At 42.2% G+C, this 19,947-nt stretch overlaps 1 protein-coding gene across 1 annotated transcript in view; it reads right to left on the minus strand.

Annotated features, from left to right (window-relative positions):
* Nucleotides 1-276: 276 nt before the first annotated feature.
* The window catches only part of LOC124802982 (dachshund homolog 1), a 969,696-nt gene continuing 950,025 nt past the window's right edge, over nucleotides 277-19,947 (minus strand). Inside the window, exons 12-13 of the mRNA XM_047264082.1 lie at nucleotides 9,063-9,182; nucleotides 277-2,940 (exon numbers count right to left, since the gene is read on the minus strand). Coding sequence (XP_047120038.1) covers nucleotides 2,888-2,940; nucleotides 9,063-9,182 — 173 coding nt within the window. The 3' untranslated portion in view covers nucleotides 277-2,887. The remainder of the gene's footprint in view (nucleotides 2,941-9,062; nucleotides 9,183-19,947) is intronic.

Raw genomic sequence — 19,947 nt, forward strand, 5'->3', positions numbered from 1 at the left:
AATTATACTGCTATCAGAGATCATTTTCTACCTAAATTCTGTTTTATGAATAATTTACTTGACATTTTCAAATAACTTAAAATATATCAGTTCTGCAATTTTTCTCTACAAAGAAATTCCCAATTACCATTTGTTTCTGACACAGTTATTTTTCAAGGGAATAAGATATGGATTGAATACATGCATATATGGCAATCAATCTCATTTCAGTAATAAAGTGTTTATTATTTCAGAACACAAATTATTTTGAAACCGAATATAGTTAAATCACTTAAGTACAGTAGCAGTTTGTTATTTTTTTTCTGACACTTAACATACGCTTACACAAAGTTTAACTGAAACACTTCGGTACAAAACAACACAAACATGTCAATTTTAGACACTTTAAATATTACATTTATGAAACTAAAAATGATGTATTTGAAAGGAATAGGCTATGTAAAACTGTTCCTGCAGTTTCTCCTTCAAGATTTCAGTGGAGCAATCAGATATGAACGTGATTGTCTACAGAACCGTATACTGGTGTTGAAAATTATAGTTGTTGCAGAGTCATTTTATTTTGTGAAAGAAGTTGCTAGTGGGTTTTACTGATATACAACAAAAAGTTACAATTTAACACATAACAAATTCTTTTATTTGCAAATAGGGAACAAGAAGCAACTGTAATCTAGAGATGCCACATGCAGATACCAATACATTGCAGGGGTTTATTAGTTATCACCATCATTTTACAATATCATTAAATTTAAGGTTTGATACAAAACAATGACTTTATTTCGGTGCATATGCATGCAAAATCGCTCTGTTATATAGGACAACACCTCCACAATCGAAAGCATATGAAATGTAATGTTTATACATATAAATATATTTGTATTATATACTTATATGGTTTTAGAATCAGAACTAAATTTGCCTAATTTGAGAGAAATTATAAAAATCATAAAGAATAAACATTAAAGTACCAGTACTCAGCATAATGAGCTAAATAAAGGAAGTTCTAAAATTATTTTCAAAAGCTTGTAGAAAAATCTATGTGTAAACAGACATTACAAATGGTACAACAATACACAGTCCTTACTGGAAAGTTATTACTTTCGCACTTTCGGATTATTATTTGTTTTGACTGATAGTTTTCTTATATTGTGTACCATAAGTTAATGTTGGGTGTTAAACCTTAGACATGCAGTAGATGAAACTATGGAAAATTATAACAGCATGCTCAAAATCCCATACAATTAATTACAGTTCCTCTATTTAATACTAGACTGTTATTGTGCAACACTGACAATATACAGAGGATAATGTTTTACATTACTACGGCAGATATCTGAAGAATGGGTTTTAGAAATAAGAAGCCAGTTTTGTTTTATGAAATACTACCATGTACAAAGAGAATTTGTTCCTTTTACTCATTTAAATGCATGTAATAACAACCATTTACAAGGAATTACGAAGCCTATTACTTTGTTTATATATATTTGTAATATAGATAATATTGTAATTATTTACTACAAGATGATTCGTGTGTATTACATTAAAATCAAGTTCACAATCATTTCAATATGCCTCTTTTCACTCAATCATAAATAGCTACATAAAATCTTTTCTGAACGAAATTTATCATCCCATTCACACATTTTAATTTTTTTTGTACACATCAAGTATGCAGTTGAAGGATGTCAGATATCCCTCTTATTAACTGCAGAATGCTTTAATTTGCAGTTTATTTCGCTCTTGCATTTGAACAGTAACTACTTCAACTTTCACAATCCAGGTAAGCTATCTAATTTAATTTGCACTGTCATACAGAAAGTCACCTTCACAAGTCGTCTTTCCACTCACACAGTGTTTAAAAGATGTATAATAAGTTATAATTAATAAGTATGTTATTATATTCATACAGTCAGTTGTATTAGTTCTGTCTCGTAGATATATTCATTACACATCACCTTCCCGAAAATCTAGAACCAGTTTCAAGAGCTTCTACGATATGTGGTCTCCATCTGCTACTAGTTCTTAGAAATCGGACGCAATAGTTCATCTCCAAAACTCAAGCACAATCAATCAACGCCCATTAAGTAGGAAAAGCTTGAAAACATGTTAAACATTTCAATGCATTTTATTACTTCTAACCAGCCTTTGCTGTGTAAGTAAAACGAGAGTTTTACCGACAATGCATGTAACAGCCTTCTTTATAACTTAAGTATTTCATAATAATAACAGTCACGTAAAAATTTTTTCTGTTTACAACCACTCGGCAACGCTATTTCTTAAGTCCGCATGCCTTTCCCGGCCCCAGTACAAGTGTTACAATTAGCAGCAAGCAATTGCAACCTTCACAGGGGCCATTTAATGTACGTATCAAGACATCTCGTCGTATCCGTCGGTGGAAAACACATCGTGAAATAAATAAATAAATGTTAATCTGATAAATACATTTTTCACTGTTTGGTTGTCTCTGCGTTTCATCGAACTGAATAGTAAGTCGCCTGTGGAACCAAATCATATCACCTGGAAACGCTTTCAGCTAACACACAGTCCATATAACACCATACGCTAAGCCACTGTGTGTCCAATTTGTTGGTCGGCACTTGTGGTGGCGTACGATTTCACACTGTAGTTACAGAGTTCTATGCTTCCGTTTCTTCTCAGACTTAAGAACAAGATGTCTTTCTTCCCGTACTGAGGCAGTGCTTACCACTAAACTCGTACCTACGTTAAAACTGTGAGATCTACTAACTTCCCTCTTCTGTTTTCGCAAAATCACTATGTAGCGTTAAGTTGCATTTTAACACTGTCGCAAAAATCAAAGGCAACACAATCATCGTAAGACGTAACCGGCGTCCAGCTGGTGGATGGTACGTTACTGCCCCCACTGGCCGAACTAGGTTGCGCTCGTGAACAGAACTGAATTCTTGTAGTATCCAGCACGTGATTCTGAAACAGAAGAGAAAACTTCCATCACTCTAAATGTCATTGAATTAGTTTTTTCTATTTCGCTAAAAACGGTTTTGAACATAGTATAATAAAATACAAGCTCACTATTGAATGGGAAGTAAATAAATTAAAATGTTTTGCTAATTTAGTCTTCCTTAATTATGAATCATTGCTGGTAAGCACATGTTTGCCAAATAATGTACACGGCTGTCGAACACAAGTGTCTGTACAAGAACTGTAAATTTAAAAGAGTAGCCACTTATAACTTTTCAGAATTTTTTGTGCACACCCACAGTGATTTGTTTCAGACCTGAAAAACCCTTTTTCAGGCGACTATTAAACAATTATTCGTTCTCTTTCCGTTTAGGGGTTCAAAATACAATACTGCTCTATTCATCATGAATTTCTTTCAGGTCTGAAATAAGTGATTGTGTATCTTTAAATACAGATTGCAGATAATCTGCGGCTGGTTGCAGGTTCTAAGTATAAGATATTTTTTATAAGAAAGTTTTTTGTCGTAGTAATATTACAAAGAATTTTGAGCGATTTTACCAAGTAGTTTGTATACTGTGAAATTAACGTGAAAATGAAATTCACTCTATTTTGCACCAAAGATGCATTTGATTACTTTTTTTTATGATACGAAATTGGGATGCATAAATTACTAGACTATGCCGAAAAATCAACTAGTAATAAATAAAACATAAAACTAGGCGAAAGTAACAGATGAGCTATACAGATACACTGTTCAACTAACGGATAAGATTAGGAGCATTTTACGGAACTTTTCAATGAAGTATACTACTACACTAACAAAAATTGAAGGAAAGCGTTATAATTTTTGTAATGTTGTAGACATAATTATATCACATGAGGACGTGCCTAAACTGATGTGAAACCGATCGTGGATTCAATAAACTTTCTATAGCCCGAGTGGCGTTTGTTGCTTCGTATAAAAAAGCCTGCTAAGATCAAACATTGCCCTTAATTTGAGAAAGAAATTTCTGAAAATGTGTGTCTCGAGCACAGTGTTGTATGGAAGTAAATCATAGAAAATGGAAAACTGGAAAAGGAGAGATTCGAACCGTTTGAGATGAGATGCTGCATAAGGATGATGAAAAGTAGGTGACCTGATAACAAATGGAGAGGTTCTCCGCATAATCGACGAGGAATAGTAATTATGAAGAACAATAACAATAAGAGGGGACAAGATGATGGTCATATGTTAAGACATCATGGAACAAGTTCCGTGATATTAGATAGAGGGATGCATAGGTCACAAACTGTAGGGGAAGACAGAAACTGGAATGTATCCAACAGATAATTGAGGATTTCCTTTGCTATGTCCGTCGTTGCGACTGACGGTCTGCGAGACTTCGGTAGTTCACTTAAGTAATAAAATGAAACACCTACAGCAGTCGTTTTGAAGTTATTTTATTGTCTGGCCACTAGTTTCGGTGACTGATTACACCAGGCCTTAAGTGACGCTCAGAGACTAACTACAGTCGTATACACGATTCCATAAGTGGCCAACCTCTATGAAGTGGCTTCCGTAGAATACTTTACAGAATACTTTGCAGTGTAGACACAACATCGCTTTTATAGTTTCCTATGGAAGCCACTTCATAGATATTGACCACTGATAGGATCGCGTATACGGTTGAAGTTCAAACCCTCAGCGTCATTTAAGGCCTGACATTGACACAATGAGTCGCCGAAACTTCTTTCAATACAATAAAATGATATTAAAACGACAGCTGCTGAGGTTTCATTTTATTAAGTACGATGGTCGTTCGATAAGTAATGCACCACATTTTTTAAAACCATTAACATTCATAGACAAACGTCCTTGTTGGTGCTTCACATTTGATGTTTGTTCTACGCGCAGGTGAAGTTCATATTGTTCAAATGGCTCTGCGCACTATGGGACTCAACATCTGAGGTCATCAATCTCCTAGAACTTGGAACTACTTAAACCTAACTAACCTAAGGATATCACACACATCCATGCCCGAGGCAGGATTCGAACCTGCGACGGTAGAGGCCGCGCGGTTCCAGACTCAAGCGCCTAGAACCGCTCGGCCACAATGGCCGGCTGCCGGTGAAGTTTCGAACCATTCTGGCAGATGACAGAGCCGTAGTACAGCGTCAAAATGGCGTCTACATATGACTCACGTTACAAGCAGCGTGCTGTTGTTGACTTCTTGTGTGCAGAAAAAGAAACCGTGGTAAACATCCATAAACGTTTCTGTGCAGAGTGTGGCGAAGCTGCAGTTGACAGGAGTACAGTTGGACGATGGGTAAAGAAAGTTACAGACTCAGGAAATGTAGAGCTCCACGACCAGCCAGACTCGGGACGTCGTGTCGCAGCCACTGCCCCAGACATGCTGAATCGTGCTGATGCTATTATTCGTGCCGACCGGCGCATCAAAACTCAACAATTGGCTCTACAGCACTGTAAGTGCGTCTACAATGGTCGACACTCTCCGATATTTAAAGGCGTGCTCACGATGGGTTCCACGAATGCTCACGGCGGACCACAAGATTCAAAGAAAGGCCATTTCATCTGAATTGTTGGAGCGGTTTGAGACCGGTGGAGAGATTCACTGCGGGGAACACACTTTGAAGGCGACGAGAGCGCCAGTCATACAGTGAAAACATGGCTATGCCTACAGGGCAAGAGCTTTTCCCAGCAGGAAACACATGCTCATACACATCGCTGGCGTACGGCCATAGAACGTGATGATAACTACGTAGAAAAACAGGACATGGACAAGACATGTTGATGTATAAAATTACAAAATAAGCAGCAACCAGTCGCAAGATAATGTTTTCCTTTATTTGCTTATTTACTTTTGCAAATCGATTTCAACTGATTAACAGCCATCATCGGTGTCTGTTCCCCGAGTAATAACACTGTCTTAAACAGACGTCTGCTAATCAGCTGAAATCGATTTGCAAAAGTAAATAAAGGAAAACATGATCTTGCGACTGGTTGCTGCTTATTTGGTAATTTTATGGTTTACAGTCGCTGCACAACTTGGGAACCATAAGGAACCCACCATTCAGATGTTGATGTATATTGTCAGCAAATTCTGACTCTTAACAATAAACATGTTCTGAGAAAAAAATGTGGGGCATTACTTATTGAATGACCCTCGTAATAACTGAGCAGGCTGGGTGTAAGTGCTTCTCTGAGATTAAAAGGTTGGCATGAGAGAGGCTGATAACCCCAAAAAGGGCACAAAAAAAAGGCAAAAGAACTTCCATTTATGCATCCTACGGGATGCATAAACCCACTGTGGTCCGATAGGCTAAACAACTGAGTGCATCCTCCAGCATGGTACACCTCTGCGCCCACTGTCTTCCAGACAGGCTGCACAGTTTGAGGGCAAAAGAAACACGAGAGTACAAGGACGTAGCGGGGAAGACGTCACGTCTGCACCGTGACTCCTCTAGTCCCGTCTCGTCTACGCCGAGTCGGCGTGGCGCCGTGATTGATAGTAAGGTAGCAAGGGGTGGGCGGGGGTTGGGGTGGAGGTTCAGAGCGAGCGGCGGCGGCGAATATCGCGCCGAGCCGGCCGGCCCAGGAACAATGATTGATGAAAGATCATCCTTCGCTCGCAACAAAGCGCCACCAGTGGCGGCGCGCCGGGAAAAAATAGCGACAAGCAGGGGACGGGGGACGGCGGCGGGGCGCGCGCTGTTGCTAAGGCGCTGGCCGCTTCTTCTGGCGCGCCGTAATTAAACTAAAGCACCAAGTCATTATGTCGGGGACCGCGCTTCTTGTAAGACGCCGGCTGCCTTCCCTCCACACACACACACACACACACACACACACACACATCGCCGACTACAAAACTGTTTCATTTTTTTTCTTTCCCCTCTCGTTCCCTGCCGAAAGTTGAGGTCGCATCCTTGGACAAGACGGGTAAGCTACCGTGACATCCGAGCGGAGATTAGCCGCATCGAGCACCAAGAGTGAGAACGATTTTTCGGTACCCGCCGCAGGTAAACAAAAACTCACGATACTCGGCTTCTTTTACTATGTTGGTAGCGATACGTAGTCCGCATCAAATTACAGAAGAAGCTCTCTAGGGAAATTGACATTGGTTCAAATGGTTCAAATGGCTCCGAGCACTATGGGACTTAACATCTGAGGTCATCAGTCCCCTAGAACTTAGAACTACTTAAACCTAACTAACCTAAGGACGTCACACACATCCATGCCCGAGGCAGGATTCGAACCTGCGTCCGTAGCGGTCACGCGGTTCCAAACTGAAGCGCTTAGAACCGCACGGAATTGACATTGTCCTGAGCGGCAGGACAGAGACTTTCCTTGTTGCAATGTCGGACATACAGGTCTCCTCCATTTAGAACTGTGGCCAAGTCAGCGATGGCCAGTAGACGCTCGAAGCCTCATAGTAATTGACGATACGGTATCTCAACCACCACCGACATCACAGTGGTGCGTATGTTGCCTCCTCCTGCTACACAGCCAACGACCTATCGATGCCACTCAAAGAGATACTGGCACCTTTGCGAAAATTTCCGAGACACCAATATCAGCCGGTAATACGGTAGGCGAGACTCAAGTAGTGTCAAACAATAATTGTCTATTTGCGGAAATCTTTACGTTTGGCTGCTGGAGACGTGGCTGTCATAGTATTTAACGATCCTAACAGTCTACAATTTATATTAGCTTTTAGGACAGAAGTACAATATCTACACTTATTTGCTACATTTATTTATATTTTATTTTTTCTTGATTAGTTTTTTCAGATCCCAACCCCATTCTCGAACGCTCATTCACGTGAAAGTTGCAAACAAATTTCAATACACAGTGACAAAATAAAGTTGGCCGGAAGATATTGAATGCACCTAAAGATAGGCAACCCAACTTACATCATCCGCATCAGGTAAGGGTGATGTAAGGTGGGTTGGCTATCTTAAGGTGCATCAAAAATTTTCTGGGTTAGTTTAATTTTGCCCACTTTGCATAAATAAATAAAATAGAAACAACGTGTAAATGTAAAACTTCTATTTCCAAAACCAATACTGTTTCGAAAACTGGTGTAAAAATAAAATTCTCGTAAAGTTATGGACACGATCTTGAAATATACAGTCTATAAATATGTTGTAAATACAAGTCTCATCTACTAATGTCAGTCTGCAGTATTTACAAGCACTAAGTATAAAGTTCTTCAATATTATCGTCGTAAATGCCTCTGTGATGTACTGAAAACTTCCAGAATCGATCTTCAACTCTACAACGGAGTGTATAATGATATGAAACTTCTGAGAAGATTAAAACTGAGTTCCGGACCCGGTCTCGAAGTCGGAACCTTCGCCTTTCGTGAACAGTGTTCGTACTGACTGAACTATCCAGGCACGTCTACCAACTGCACCTCACAGCTTTGCTTCTGCCAGCACCAGGCAAGGTTCCGAGTTCAAACACCGGTCTGTCACACAGCTTCAATCTGCAAGGAAGCCTCATTCTGAAAATTACGTTGCAGGATTAACGGACAACCGGCGTTGAGTTAGTACAGAAATAGAGGGTATATTAGAGCTACATCCACTCCAGTGTGTTTGGAATGTGGCTGTGTATGCCCGACCGTCGCATCCCAAAACATGTTTCGTTCTCTAAACCAAGTAGGTGCCCGGCGCCAAGCTGGAGAGCAAAAGTAGAGGTTAATAGCATCTAAAATAACTTGAATCAATTTAGAATCATCACAGACAACTGGGGCACATGCTCCCTTGATAGGCTAAACTGAACAGAAACCATTTATCGAGAAGGAGCGCTAGCCATAGAACAGACACGCTTTACGACATGGGGAAAGTGAGCAAGAAGAAAGCTCAGAACAGCTTTGAGGGTAAACAGCAGGTCATGAGCTCTTTCTCCCATCTAAGATCGCGACCACTGCGGTGTTGTTCGCTCATGTTGTAGGTTTATCAAATGCCTAACAATTCATTCATAAGAAGACAGATATTCGCCTGTGATCAAGTAATAACAGCGACGTATGCTCATTCCAACGAGCGTAGTCGCCAACAGTCAGGAAACAACGGGCCCTAGCGGTAGGGGATGAAGCCTAGCCGTGTTCCACAGTTGGGCAGCGGCCTACCTTGCAGGGGCGACTTGACGTCCCTCTCGGCGTGTTGCTGCTGCTGTTGCTGTTGCTGTTGCTGCTGTTGTTGCTGTTGGCGCGATTTTCTCTCTAACTCGAGCTCCTGTGCCAAAGACTCTGAAACAAGAGCAAAGGCCCAGATTAAAATCTTCACCTCGTCTTAAACGTGCAACAAATTCGGCACAACGGCCGTCAGCAGGAAAGCAGCGTTACATTTTGTACAAAAGAATGTAGAAAGTACCATTCATTGACTTTTCTATTCTTATCATTATGATTTCAATATCATCAAGTGTTATCATGTCTAGAGATTAAATGTTATTAAGACATGAAACCTGATTATTGAGGTCAGCTAGTGATATCGCCTGCATTAAGTTTTACCTCCACGAAAATTTTGAGGTATAGGCAGTGAGATCATTTGTGTGTTAAAAAATTACGTATCAGTTTCATCAAAGTCGTCAAGCTCTTCCACAAGCCAATATCGACACACTGAAACAGAACTTTTTTTCCATGTTTAGTTCGTAGGTAATACCAATAAAGGCACTTATCTTTGTGTTCTGGATTTGAAAGCCCGAAAGTGTGATAACAGTGGATGAAGAATTATCATTCGTTATCATCATCTAGGAGTTTATTTTTAAGTAGTTAAATAATATAGGCATTCCTTAGCACTGATAAGGAATATCTAAATATTATCTCCATCAGCAACAGCAGCATCATCATCAACCATTTTGGATTTATTGCCTCCTCTAGACTTATTCATTCATGTGACGGTAGTAAACCACTTTGGTATTGTAAGCAGTAACACATGCAAGATACTCAGCGTAAATACATATAAAGGTAGAAAGAAGCACAATGACGAAATTAGAAACACAGGTTATGAGAACGTATTTGGGATTAGGAAGGTCTACCAAGTCAAATGAAACGACACGCTGAGTGCCTGTGAAAACAGAGATTATGTGGACCCTTACAGTGGAACCATGTGTTTATCAGTAAACGAGATTGTTGGCAGAAAGAAATCAAAAGAAAAGAACGTATATACGTAATAGTACGAAGTAGCTATTAGATAGAAGGTGAGAATCGAGTGATAATATAAATTTCATAAAATATTCTAAATTTTAAAAAACAAATTATTCTTAAATATCTGCGATATTGTGTGAGAAGATACGATGAAAATTTAGAGAAAAAAACAATATGAATAAAACAAAACAGTAACTTACGTTGATTACATACTACATTTCATCAGTTAATACGCAAGAGTTGGTGGTAATTCGAAACAGAGAGTAAATTTGGTTCCAAGACGTCTTTTTATGGATGTATTGCTTAAGAGATGAATGAAAGATATAGCTAGTTATTAATGGAGGTAATAGCATTCTGTAAAATAATGTGAGATAAGGTGTACAAAATGATGAAATTTATGAAGAAAAGGCACCTGTAGGTGATCTTGTTTCAAAGAGAAATAATCAGAATTTGAAGTAAAGTAGAGAAGAGGAACTGGTGTAATCATTTACAAAGAGTTTGTGAAATAAGAAAATTGCTTATAACTGGAAGAAGAAATGACCATCAGCGCCACCGTAAAACATTCGTCCCAAGTTCACTTTAGTCCCTTACGTTACACACAGTTCAGCTCCAGATGACAATGGTTAAATTTTAGATTTCAAGAAGAGAAAAAAATGCGTCAACGAAATTAGGGCACTTAAGTGACATATACTGACTTAACAGACACAGATCAAAACGTCGTCAGAAGATGGTGAGTACCAAACTTGTCGAAACATTGTGTCAAGACCACATCGTTGCAGCTACATCTACATGATACTCTAAAATTCACTGTTAAGTGTTTTGCACAGAGTTCATAGTATCATTTTCACATTTCTCTGCCGTTCCATTGTCGAATATGACTCGGGAAGAATAAACACATAAATATTTCCATTCTAGCTCTGATTTCTCTCACTTGACCACTATGGTCCCTTCTCCGTATGTGTTTTGGCATTCGGAGAGAAAGGTGGTGGTTTTAATTTTGTGAAAAGACCTCCCCGCAACGGTTAATGGCTTTACTTTAATTAAAGCCACCGGAGTTCGCTTATCGTAGCCTTGACACTGTGTCCCCTAACACACTGCTGATAAACTCAGAAGATCTGATCCGAGAAAGCTAGCGCTCTCACCGAACCGCAGAAGCTCTTGAGGAAGCGAACTGGGGTTCAGGAAAGCACCAGTACACTGCTGCGAGGTTCAACGTACCGTCGCCGGCGGGCAGCCCCTCTAGAAGGCGCCCCCTTGGACGAGCGACGCCCCCGCGGCGTGGCGACGCCTCGGCGTCGGTGCCTGGCGCAGTCGGCAGCCGCAGTCAGGAGAAGGGAGTCGGTTTATATGCTAAACCGGTTGTCCCCGGCGCTGCGCGGTGCCTTTTGTTATTGTGTTAGTGCGGGGCGCGATAATTGCTTTACGCAGTCGCACCTTTGTTCGCGCCCAGGCGACGCCGCTTTGCGCCGTTTAGATGCGCGGGACGGGCCGGCGAAGCGGCCGGGATTACGTCTGCTCGGAGAGAACGCAAAGTGGGTTTGCCGCGCGCCTAATATTCCTTCCTCGGTGACACCCGGCCCGGCCTCCGGCAGTAGACCTCCCTTCATCTCATTTCACACCGACAATAATCTGAATGTTAAAGGACTTATCCCGGGACCACCGCTAGGAAAGTGGAATTATTTTCCGCCCGCGCTTTGTGGCCCTTGTTCTTGCGCGGCCAGGGGTGTACAGAGGGGCGCTGCGGCCGCAGATGCTGCCTGCGGGAGGGGGCGCCAAGAACTTCTACAACAGTTGCCCAGAACGCTGATTGAACAGTAGGTGAATGGTAGTATTAAAATCTGCCACTGACTGAAACCTCTCCAAGGTGGGCGGAATATGAGTGGCACAGAACGTATTTAATGCACCTTGAGGTAGGCAACCCATCTTATACCAAACGCACCCAGAGTAGATGTTGCCTATCTTCAGGCGCATGAAATATTTCCCAGGTCAGTTTCATTTTGCCCACCGTCGCAAAGGAGTTTTATTATTCTTCTGCTATCGTCGCCAACAAGAAAAGAAAAGGGAGGAAGACACTAATCGTCTAACAACATGGATCTACATCAACTGCAGTTTTCCGAAAACCACATTATAGTGTACGATGGTGAGTACTTAATGTACCAGTGGTTTTTTTCCGTGTCTATATGCAGTCGCAAACGTTCCCACTTAAGATACTTCTTTTTAAAGTTGTCTGTCTGCCCACTGCTCTGATGCTCTGTTCCATTTTTCCCCATCTTCAGTTAATAATGTTCGCCATTATTTATCTACTACACCAACCGCCCTCTGTAACATGTGGTGTCAGATTCTGCTACTTATCCCTACTATTGCTGCTTCTGGCTGCCGTAACATATGATCTGCTGACCTCACCGTTATTCTAGCAAGGGCTTTTAACAGACTTCTTCTTCTTCTTTTTTTTTTTTTTTTTTGTTAGTATGTCTCCGTTTCATAGGTTTTGCGTGTGTGTGTGTGTGTGTGTGTGTGTGTGTGTGTGTGTGTGTGTGTGTGTGTGTGTGTGTGTTAGTGTGGTACTACATGGACTTAAAAGGAGTTCCATAAATTGTTCTTCAGAACGAACGTATAATTATTGTCTAGTATGTAAATTATTCATATCTGCTGTGAGAGAATGCGACAAGCAGATACGGGTGCCAGGTGACTGTTTTGGATTGATTATGGCTACCCGAATATGAGCGTATGGTCAAATAAGTAATTGCTTTATAAATTAGATATGACTGTGACTGTGAATGAATCTTATATACAGTACAGCGACTGAGTGGAGCACTAGATGTCCTTAGGAAACAAAAATACTTTTTAAGTACTGTCTGTTCTGTATATACATCACAGATCCCTCTAACATAGAGCTAAGGCTAGCATTCTGCAGCATTAGTTGTAATACACTGAAAAGCGTTGAGGAGTCTGTATCCCGAGGTTTGAAAGGTTGATTTTTGACACATTCAGTGTCTTTTATACCCCAAAATATTTTTGATATTTCTTCTGTCTATTTTGTATGCATCAACGGGAAATTCTTTTAGTGTCGTGTAGTCAACTATGTACACACCATCGCGTTAGGTAAGCTGCACAATTACTGGACCTTAAATGGCAGGATTGAAATCGCACCGTGTGTGCATCCTACAGCTCTCTCATGACATTGCTGCCAGCAGATGTTTACGCACGAAAACATCAATAACCAGTGGACAGGTCTGCAGTGGTAAACTCTGGTACAAACTACATTAAGAATAACAATAGTAACATGTAGAGTAGTGACTTCTGAAGTTTTCCTAGCATGATGTATGAAATCTCTACAGCCAGTTCTCTATCCCAGCTTCCGATTCTGTCATTCAGGATAATATTTCGACGAATTTCTTCTGGAAGGGCATCACGGACTTGAAAAATTTTAAGATAAAAAATGGTTCAAATGGCTCTGAGCACTATGGGACTTAACATCTATGGTCACCAGTCCCCTAGAACTTAGAACTACTTAGACCTAACTAACCTAAGGACATCACACAAGACCCAGTCATCACGAGGCAGAGAAAATCCCTGACCCCGCCGGGAATCGAACCCGGGAACCCGGGCGTGGGAAGCGAGAACGCTACCACACGACCAGGAGCTGCGGACTTTGAAGATAAACTTCGACCCACCAGGCTGTATTTCAGAACTGTTCTTGATTAAGCACTACTAGTTTCGAGCGTGGCACATTTTCAAGTGCACCTATTGGAAAAAGATAAAGGATGACAGATGGGGCACTGTAGCGTGGAGATGGTGGCCTGCTTGAGTCTCGAGAGCTTAACAATTTATAGGTCGTAAATTCGTTGGGTACATGGAAGGAACTACAAGAACAAATACGATGGAGCGGGGGAACACATCTAATTACGGGAAGAAAGACGATTGGAGAAGCGGGCAGAGATCGAACTGGCAGAGCAAAATGGCGACTTTGGGTTACACAGAACGGACTACTCTTGTAATATCTGTGGCGGCCAGAGATCAAACTAACAGAGCGAGATGGCCACCGGCGCGAGCGTCGTCCAGTGGATACTTCTAAAATTCGCGGTGATGGTCCTGACTGCCTGTAGATCTCCTTTCCTCTCTGGCGCTAGTCACATGGGATTTGGCTGTCTACTGCATTCCCATTCATGCCATCTCCGTTCCTAACTCGATCAGTACATCCGACCCTCAAAGTTACCAAAAACATTTCAGTCTAGTGCACTGTCTGCGTTGTGCACCATGCAGAACTGTCCTCCACAGTTTTCTAGCAAACGTTTGTCTGGTCTCAAGATTTATATTTTTGGTCATTAGCAGCTGTTTCTTTTTATATGCAGCAGGTGTTAGCGCAGAAGCATGTAGCTTCAGTTGTAGATGAATTCCGCCTTGTGGAAGACACGTTTGCAGTTTTGCTTCCACCCAGACCTGCAACACTCACAAGCTCATTATGGAGCTTCAGACTAAAGAAGTAAGTAGCTGGGGCCGCCGACTTCTGCCAGCGTCGGCCACGTCGCGGGCCACAAACGTCGCAGTCGTTGGACACCCTCTGGGTGTTCCGTGCTGTGCTGTGCTTTGCACGCCGCGGCGCGGCTCTGGCCCCGGGCCCCTCGCTAAATCCTCACCGCTAACTACAAAGATATTATACTCGGCGTCTCGGCGCCCTCAGACGACTAAAATACATTTTCATCTCAATGCTCGTAATCCCGGAGCGAGCGGGCGCGCCGGCGAGTTTATTCAATTTCATGCTCCGCTTGTTGCATATTACAATTTAAACATTTTCTTCCTCTGCCGAGAGCGCCTTCCCTCTCGTGCCTTCCTTTCTTACTTCCTTTAAGGTCAAAATGACTTCTTTCAGGAGGAGATAAAGGTGTCTTCCTATCAAAATGGTAAACGCCTGGGGGTGAGCAATCTCTGACTCTCGCTCGCGCCCGTTTGCGCGCGTCGTCAGCACATCTTCCCGTCGCAGTCCCATAGCGGGGAACCCCACAAATCATGACTCTGCTGCAGAGACTTTCAAGTACATTCTTTATACTAATTCTTCATTCTTTTCCTTTTTGGCGCCAACCCTTCCTCATTCCATCCCTTTGGTTGTAAGTAATGGTAATCATCGTCGCTAGAAACTTCCCTTCGAACTAACGAATATTTCTACGTCTGGTGGTGTTCATAGTATTCTTTCTATTGGCCTACCGTTACAAATAGTTGTATTCGCCGTCTTACACTTCGATTTCGTTTTTGAGTCCTATTTTCAAACTTACGACCAGTTCCTCCTCAACCCTTATATGCAGGGGAGTGCGCGAGTGCGTGCGTTCGTATATATATATATATATATATATATATATATATATAAAGCATCTTCAGCTCTTCAACACGAAAACACGTATATATATATATATATATATATATATATATATATATGTGTGTGTGTGTGTGTTTTCGTGTTGAAGAGCTGAAGATGCTTTCGTCCTCTTTTTCCCCAATTACAACTTTTTTTACATTACTTTTACATTCTTTTTATTTCAGTTTTTAAATGCTCATGCATCCAAATTGCTGACAAGAATTATATAGAAGAACACGTAGAAAAAAACTGAAGATCTGGTAGATGAGGATGAGTTTGGCTTTAGGAAAGGTAAAGGTACCAGAGAGGCAGTTCTGAAGTTGCGGTTGATATTGAAAGCAAGACTGAGGAAAAATAAATACACGTTCGAAGGATTTGTCGACCTTGAAAAAGCGCTCGACAACGTCAAAGGGTGCAAGGTGCTCGAAATTCTGAGAAAAATGTGGTGAGATACAGGGAAAAGGTAGTAATATACTATTCACACAAAAGCCAAGGGTAAACAATGAGAGTGGAAGATCAAGAATGAAGTGCTCGGAATAAAACAGGCGTAACACTGGGATGCAGTCTTTCGCCCCTACTATTCAATCTACACATCGAAGAAGCAATGAGGGAAATAAACGAAAGGTTCAAGAGCGGATTTAAAATTCAGGGTGAAAGGATATCCGTGATAAGACTCGCTGATGGCATTGCTATCCACAGTGAAAGCGAGCAAGAATTACATGATCTGCTGAATAGAATTAACAGTCTAATGAGCACAGAATATGCACTGAGGGTAAATCGAAGAAAGACCAAAGTAATGAGAAGTATCAGGAGCGAGGGCACCGAGAAAATTAACTTGAGGATTGGTGATAATGAAGTACATGAAGTACAGGAATTCTGCTACCTAGGTAGCTAAATAATGCGTAGCGTAAGAAGCAAGGAGGTCATAAAAAGCACACTAGGACTGCCAAAAAGGGCATTCCTGACCAAGAGAAGCCGACTAGTATCAAATATAGGCGTTAATTTGAGGAAAAAATTTCTGATTATGTACGTTTGGAACACAGCACTGTATGGTAGTGAGAGGTGGACTGATGGTAAACCGGAACAGGTAAGAATGGAGGCATCTGAGGTGTGGTGCTACAGAAGAATGTTGAATATTAGGTGGAGTGATAAGGTAAGGAATGAGGAAGTTCTCCACAGAACCGGCGAGGAAAGGAGCAAATGGGAAAGGGACAGGATGATATCAAATCTGTTAAGAGATCAGGAATAACGTCCATGATACCAGAGAATGCTGTAGAGAGTAAAAACAGTAGAAGGAGACAAAGACTGTAATCACCATCATAAAAACACTCCACCTTTCATGGTTGAAAGTTGGTGATGCATCAGACACTTGTGTTAACAGTCTATCTCTATTTTTGCCAGTCTTTTACATCTCGAAGTACGTGGCCCCACGTTTGGCGTGTCTTCTCTTTTATCTGATCTATCTATTGTCTCGGTGATCTTCCCTGCAATCTTTTTCCTTCGACTTTGGCTTGGATGATTATCTTTTCCAAGGTCTCCTCCTGTCGTTGAATTATATGACCAAAGAACTGCAGGACTCGCGACGAACAAATACTGGACAACATCGTCTCCAACCTGAGTTCCTGAAGGACTGATTCGTTGATCCGTTTGTTCGTCCATGATATTCTCAGCAACCTCCTATACGTCGACATCTCAAATTCATCAATTCCTTTGCGGTCCCCTTCAATTAGTGTCCGGGTTTCAGCTCCGTAATGGACAACTGGAAAGACCAAATATTTCAGTTTAGTCTGTCTGGTTAGTGGTCGGTCTTTCCGAAGCATTTTGAGCTTCGATGCAGCTTCCCTACTCGGAACGATCCTACGTCGTATTTCTTGTGCAGAACCACACTCTTTCTGAACCAATGAGCCCAGATAGACAAAGTGATCCATTTCTTCATATCCTGATAGTACATCAGAAGCTGGTAGTGACTCACCTCTGTCAGAAATCATAATCTTAGTCTTTTTCTTATTAACTGACAATCAAAGTTTCTCGCTTGCTCTTAACCCTATCCGGTAGGTCCTACATTTCCACTTGTGATACTGCGCACAGTGTGGTGTCATCAGCAAATCTGATTCTTCGTCCTCCAATTCGGATCCCACCATTCCAGCCCTGAAGACTTTTCCTCACAACATATTCTCTATAGATCTTAAATAGAACTCCTGTCTAACTCCTTTACACGGTTAAAAAGGCACTTGAAATAGTTTTATCTAGTCTGATTATTGCCTTTCTATCAGACTACAGGTTTCTGATGAGCGTAATAAGATGATCAGCAACACCCACTTATAATAGTACACTCCACAGCTCTTTCCAACAAACACAGTCGAAAGCCTTGCTATAATCTCAGAAATAAAAAACTAATGGGGTACCAAATTGCCTATATTTTTCAGTTAGCCGTCTGACACTGAGAATCTGCTACCGTGCACAAACCCGCCTTGCTCTGGTGGCATTTCTTTATCTAAGTAGGTTCTCAGGCGTTCTTGGACGACATTTACACTAAGGGCCATTAAAACTGCTACACCAAGAAGAAATGCAGATGACAAACGGGTATTCATTGGACAAATATATTATACTATAACTGACATGTGATTACATTTTCACCCAATTTGCGTGCATAGTTCCTGTCAAAACAGTACGCAGAACAACCACCTCTGGCCGTAATAACGGACATGATACGCCTGGGCATTGAGTCAAACAGAGCTTGGATGGCGTGTACTGGTACAGCTGCCCATGCAGCTTCACCACGATTCCACAGTTCATCAAGAGTAGTGACTGGCGTATTGTGACGAGCCAGTTGCTCGGCCACCATTGACCAGACATTTTCAATTGGTGAGAGATCTGGGGAATGTGCTGGCCAGGGTAGCAGTCGAACATTTTCTGTATCCAGAAAGGCCCGTGTAGGACCTGCAACATGCGGTCGTGCATTATCCTGCTGAAATGAAGGGTTTCACAGGGATCGAATGAAGGGTAGAGCAACGGGTCGTAATTCATCTGAAATGTAACGTCCACTGTTCAAAGAGCCGTCAATGCGAACAAGAGGTGACCGAGACGTGTATCCAATGGCACCTCATACCATCACGGCGGGTGATACGCCAGTATGGCGATGACGAATACACGTTTCCATTTTGCGTTCACAGCGATGTCGCCAAACACGGATGCGACCATCATGATGCTGTAAACAGAACACGGATTCATCCGAACGAATGACGTTTTGCCATTCGTGCACCCAGGTTCGTCGTTGAGTACACCATCGCAGGCACTCCTGTCTGTGATGCAGCGTCAAGGGTAAGCGCAGCCATGGTCTCCGAGCTGATAGTCCGTGCTGCTGCAAACGTCGTCGAACTGTTCGTGCAGATGGTTGTTGTCTTGCAAACCTTCCCATCTGTTGACTCAGGGATCTAGACGTAGCTGCACGATCCGTTACAGCCACGCGGGTAAGATGCCTGTCATCTCGACTGCTAGTGATACGAGGCCGTTGGGATCCAGCACGGCGTTCCGTATTACCCTCCTGAACCCACCGATTCCATATTCTGCTAACAGTTATTGGATCTAGACCAACGCGAGCAGCAATATCGCGATACGATAAACTGCAGCCGGCCGCGGTGGTCTAGCGGTTCCAGGCGCGCAGTCCGGAACCGCGCGACTGCTACGGTTGCAGGTTCGAATCCTGCCTCGGGCATGGATGTGTGTGATATCCTTAGGTTAGTTAGGTTTATGTAGTTCTAAGTTCTAGGGGACTGATGACCACAGATGTTAAGTCCCATAGTGCTCAGAGCCATTTTGACAAACCGCAATCGCGCTAGGCTCCAATCCGACCTTTATCAAAGTCGGAAACGTGATGGTACGCATTTTTCCTCCTTACAGGAGGCATCACAACAACGTTTCACCAGACAAAGCCAGTCAACTGTCGTTTGTGTATGAGACATCAATTGGAAACTTTCCTCATGTCAGCACGTTGTAGGTGTCGCCACCGGCGCCAACCTTGTGTGAATGCTCTAAAAAGCTAATCATTCGCATACTACAACATCTTCTTCCTGCCGGTTAAATTTCGCGTCTGTAGCAGTCATCTTCGTGGTGTAGCAATTTTAATGGCCAGTAGTGTACAATACATCCAGCAAATAAATGAGGACGTAAAACCGTTACTCAGATGATAAGGTTGCCACAGGAGAGGAATGCGTGGCGGGCCGCATCGAACTAATCAGAAGAGTGATGGCCCAAAATAAAAAAAAACGTCAGCACTGTCGCGTATAAGTACCTCCTTCGATCATGGGCACATTGCTGTAAATGGAACCTTTCCAGACGCTCTTCTGATACGAATCCGTTTCCTCGACCACTATCTCTGACACTGTGACGAGTGGAGGTTCCGATCCACGCCAGTCCCCTAGCTCCCCGTTCGTCCTACGACACCGGCGACCAGAAGCAGCTTCTGTTGTCGCGGCAACGGCCGCGGGGCCAAAGTGTGCTCCGTGGCCTATTTCGGCG

Source organism: Schistocerca piceifrons, chromosome 6 (genome assembly GCF_021461385.2).
Source record: "Schistocerca piceifrons isolate TAMUIC-IGC-003096 chromosome 6, iqSchPice1.1, whole genome shotgun sequence".
In the NCBI taxonomy this organism is placed as follows: Eukaryota; Metazoa; Arthropoda; class Insecta; order Orthoptera; family Acrididae; genus Schistocerca; species Schistocerca piceifrons.